Source organism: Benincasa hispida, chromosome 11, assembly GCF_027475165.1.
Source record: "Benincasa hispida cultivar pf3 chromosome 11, pf3_genome.v1.1, whole genome shotgun sequence".
Taxonomy (NCBI): Eukaryota; Viridiplantae; Streptophyta; class Magnoliopsida; order Cucurbitales; family Cucurbitaceae; genus Benincasa; species Benincasa hispida.
In genome coordinates this window covers 9385140-9389147 of record NC_143488.1, presented here as the reverse complement: position 1 = coordinate 9389147, position 4008 = coordinate 9385140, and the positions used below count along the sequence as shown (strand labels likewise).

The 4008-nt window shown below is 30.4% G+C and overlaps 1 protein-coding gene across 1 annotated transcript; it reads right to left on the bottom strand.

Annotated features, from left to right (window-relative positions):
* Positions 1–212: 212 nt before the first annotated feature.
* On the bottom strand, positions 213–2880 carry LOC120091903 (SEC14 cytosolic factor family protein / phosphoglyceride transfer family protein). Its single transcript, XM_039050061.2, has 3 exons — positions 2411–2880; positions 1636–1900; positions 213–642 (listed from the first exon to the last, which is right to left on the bottom strand). Exons 1-3 carry the CDS (start codon positions 2544–2546, stop codon positions 429–431), a joined length of 615 nt encoding a protein of 204 aa, XP_038905989.1. The 5' UTR covers positions 2547–2880; the 3' UTR covers positions 213–428.
* Between the last annotated feature and the right edge of the window lie 1128 nt (positions 2881–4008).

Genomic DNA, 4008 nt, shown 5'->3' with positions numbered 1-4008 from the left:
AAAAAAAAAAAAGACAATACTTAGATGCATCTCAAGATGCACCAATCTGGATGCATTCCTTTTCACCACTCACATAAGAAAAATATTAAAATATTCTAAAAAGAAATTAAGCAAAATTTACAAAATGACAAATTATTAATGGATAATTTGATAATATGCACAAAGATAAGTGTAACTGTCCGAGATGTACCTAAATTAAGAGAAAATACATCTAAAACAACTAAATATTAGAATTATTTATCATTAAAGGCTATATACAGTTACGCATACCAATAGCTTTGTTTTATACAACCACAAATATATACAAGCACTTCTTGGTCTAGTGGTTAAAACAAAAAACAAAAAAAAGGGCCAAAGATCCAAACACACTCACTTAAACAAAGGCCCTTTTTTCAGGGAAAAAAAAAAAGAAAAAAGAAAAAAGCAAATTATGAAATGCACCTCATGGAGTAGACATGGGATTCCACCGAGGGTGCACCGTAGACCCTAGGATGATCACTCTCGAGACCATAGTCCATCATCGGACGGTACTCAAGATCTTCATCGTGATCGTATATGAATTCTGGAACCTCGATCTCGTTCCTCCGTACATGCTCCCACAGCAGATCAATTCTACTCACGTACCTCACCTTTCCATATACCCTACCACATTCAAATATTCCCCACTCATTAACCATAAAATTAATATTACCAACATAACATCATCAATGATTATTCCTACTTTTTCTTTACGTTGAAATACTTCTAAATTCCATCGTTTTCACTTTATTAAATGTTTAACCCTTTTTTTAATTCATAGATAATGTTAGGTGTTAAAACTTTAAGAGTAATGAATTAAATGAGGAGTTTTTTGGTTAATCCCCGGGACGTTTATTTTTTGAGAATGTAGATAACCGAAATCTTAGATGCTCGTAATTATATATATTAGGAATTATAGATGTCCGATATTTTTATATTACAATATTTATTTTGTAGCAATATTTTTTTTATAGATATATAGGAATCTTTTAATAATTGTATTTATTTGTAGAATTTCTAAAAATGTCTTAAATTTGCATAAAGTTCCAAGAATGCTCTTACGATTATTTATTACATTCAATTATTTATTACTTTATAATTAATTTAATATAATTTAAACTTATATAACATATTTGTTTTTATCAATTTGATATATATGGTTGGGAATATTTATTTTCAACATATAATGCATATGAAGATATATATATAAACTAAAATAAAAAGGAAGGTTTAATACAGGTTTTGTAATCTTCAAAGTAATTTTTCATTAAAACATTAATAAATTATCAGTTGAGTGAAGATTGAAATCTATCAAATAAATTTATAATTTCATGCTATTATTCTAACAAAAAAAAAGAAATAGTAAACGAATAAGGGAATTATTAGATCTGACAAATAAGATATGGATATAATTTTTTTTTAAAAGTATTTTTAAAAATATGCTTAAAATCGTGAGACTCAGCTTATTTTAAAATTCGGAAAAAAAAAACAAAAAAAATGTTTTAATTTACATATTCATAAAAATTTTGAAAAGAGAAATAAAATTATTACTATATTAAAAAATATGGAGAAAAAGTGAAGATGATTGAAGGAAAAAGGGAGGTTAGAAAATAGTACTCGCTGGTGAAGAAAATGCGGCCGAGAGTGGCGAGGAAGAGCCTGGCTTGGAGGTCTGGGTGAACGAAATACACGGCTTCGAGATTAGCCTTGACGGCGGCCGGAATTGCGTCATAGATTGATCGGAGGGCGGCGATTCCGGGGAAATTTTGGCTCCTTTGAACGCCGGTATGAAAGTACAAGATCGTAAAACGCTTGTTCTTAAGCCTAGGAAAGATCTTCTCCTCCAGATGCTTTTTCAGCACATCCAAACTCACAATCCGCGCTGATTTTCAAAACAGATAACGAAAATTCAATCTCATCGCTCTAAACAGCAAGAACTTAGAATCGGAGTTAAGCAGTAAAAATATACAGGAACTAAGCACAAACTCGATTTCAATTTCTCCGATGAAAAGAACAAGACGAGAATCAGAGCATAGTAACACAAATCCACAGATGCCTCTCGACGAAAATTCAATTCGATCGAAACGAACAAGAAAACATAAACCGAACAGAGCAAGAAAACAGAATCAGAGCATACTTCTCCACGGAAAATCAAATTGATCAAACGGAGCAAGTAAAATCGAAGCAAAGCAGAGCAAGAAAATCGAATTATAGCAGATTACGGAAAAATATTCAAATCCACAGCCCGCGCCGATTATGACGATAGAATATCAACTTGATCGCGACGAAAAGAGCAAGAAAACAGCATCAGAAAATAGAAAAGTAAATATGCAGATGCTTCTCGAACACATTCAAACTCAAAGGCTAAAAAAATGAGAGAGAGCGGGGAAACCTGGAAAGAATTTTCCGGTGATGCGGAGAATGCGGCGGCCTTGTTTGTCTCTGCCTTTGATCTTGAAGACGTCGAGTTTTTCGAGATGGTTTTGGTCCGGCGGAGGAGGAAGTTGAGGCTGAAGCTGAGTGGCCATAGTGAAAGAACGCGGAAAAGGGAGCGGGGAGCAGAATCAGTGAATCAGAGCATAGTTTAGGGCAAAATTGGAAGGGGGAATGGAATTGGATAAGGATGGATGGAAGGGATTCGATGGATAATGAAATCGAACGATCAGATTTCAAAAAATAAAATTGGAAAAGGAAGGAAGATGATTGGGCGGAGGAGAAGAAGGTGGCGGATTGTGGGGGCAAATATTATTGTCTCACTGGAATATTCTGTAGCATCTTCCCATCCCCAGATCCAACCTCTCTCCACCATCATAAATTGTTCCTTTAATTCACTCTTTTCCTTTTTCCTTTCGGTTAAATATATAACTTAAATTACCATTTTAGTCTTGAGTTTTTCTTTTAACCTTAAAAAAAAGAAAAAAAAAACTCGGATCAAATTTATAATGATTTAGTTTCCAAATTTTAATAAATTTTAATTTTTCTAAAAATTAAAAGTATTAGTTTAGTTGTGATTCTCCTATGTTAACGACAATTATAATTCTATGTACTACGAAGTTACTAATCATGTTCGAAGACATTAATTGAATTTGATGGATTGAAAGATCACTCCGGTAGGTGGATTTCAATCTAAATATTGATAGCCACAGTACTTTAAGTTGTTTTTTATATTTCTTTTGTCCCTAACAAAAGTTGTGGTAGTTTTTATGTAAAAATATTATTAAGATTTAATAAAATTTATTTAGTTTTTGTAAAACAATTGGATGTGGGATTGAACTTCTAAACTATAGGGAGGAAGGTCACGTCAATTATCGTTGAATTATTCTTATTTTGACATTTAATGAAATTTCATACAAATGTAGATTGATAAGATGATTAAGGACCAAGTTTTTTTTATAAAACTATGGATACTAAGTTGTTACATAATCAAAATTAATAATTAAGTTTGGTGAGTTTTTTTTTTTTTTTTTTTAATCACAATAGAGACTAAATTGTCACATGCTAAAGTTTAAGACGTAATTTATAATAAATTTCAAGGTATAAGGATAAAATTATTACAACTCAAAGTTTATGGATTAAATTATTAATTCTATGAAAGTTTAGGGACTAAAAAGTGATTTTAACCTTAATCGTTAGAATTTCAAATTTATTTTTAATAGATCTATGACATATTTAGATAGCTAAATTATTAACTTAGTTTTTGAACTTCGAAGTTTGTGTTTATTTAGTCCTCAATTATAAACCTATAAATTTAGCCTTCGAATTTAGTTTTTTTTTCCTCTCTAAATCAAGGTTCTACTAAACACGAAGGAAAAAGTATATGATTTCATTAGAGATAAAATTAAAAATAATATCTAATAGGTTAGTTAATTTTTTAAAGTTTTGAATTTACAACTCCCTATTAAATCTAAAATTAAAAGTTAAGAGATCTATTTAATTGGAAAATAAAAAAATTTAGGGATTTATTAAATAAAAATTCAGTTTTTTTTTTTT

Coding starts and splice junctions, on each gene's coding strand:
- LOC120091903 (XM_039050061.2), bottom strand. CDS start 2,546: ATGGCCACTCAGCTTCAGCCTCAACTTCCTCCTCCGCCGGACCAAAAC. Junction 1,901..2,410: donor CACCGGAAAATTCTTTCCAG/GTTTCCCCGCTC, acceptor TTTGAAAATCAG/CGCGGATTGTGAGTTTGGAT. Junction 643..1,635: donor CGCATTTTCTTCACCAGCGA/GTACTATTTTCT, acceptor TGAATGTGGTAG/GGTATATGGAAAGGTGAGGT.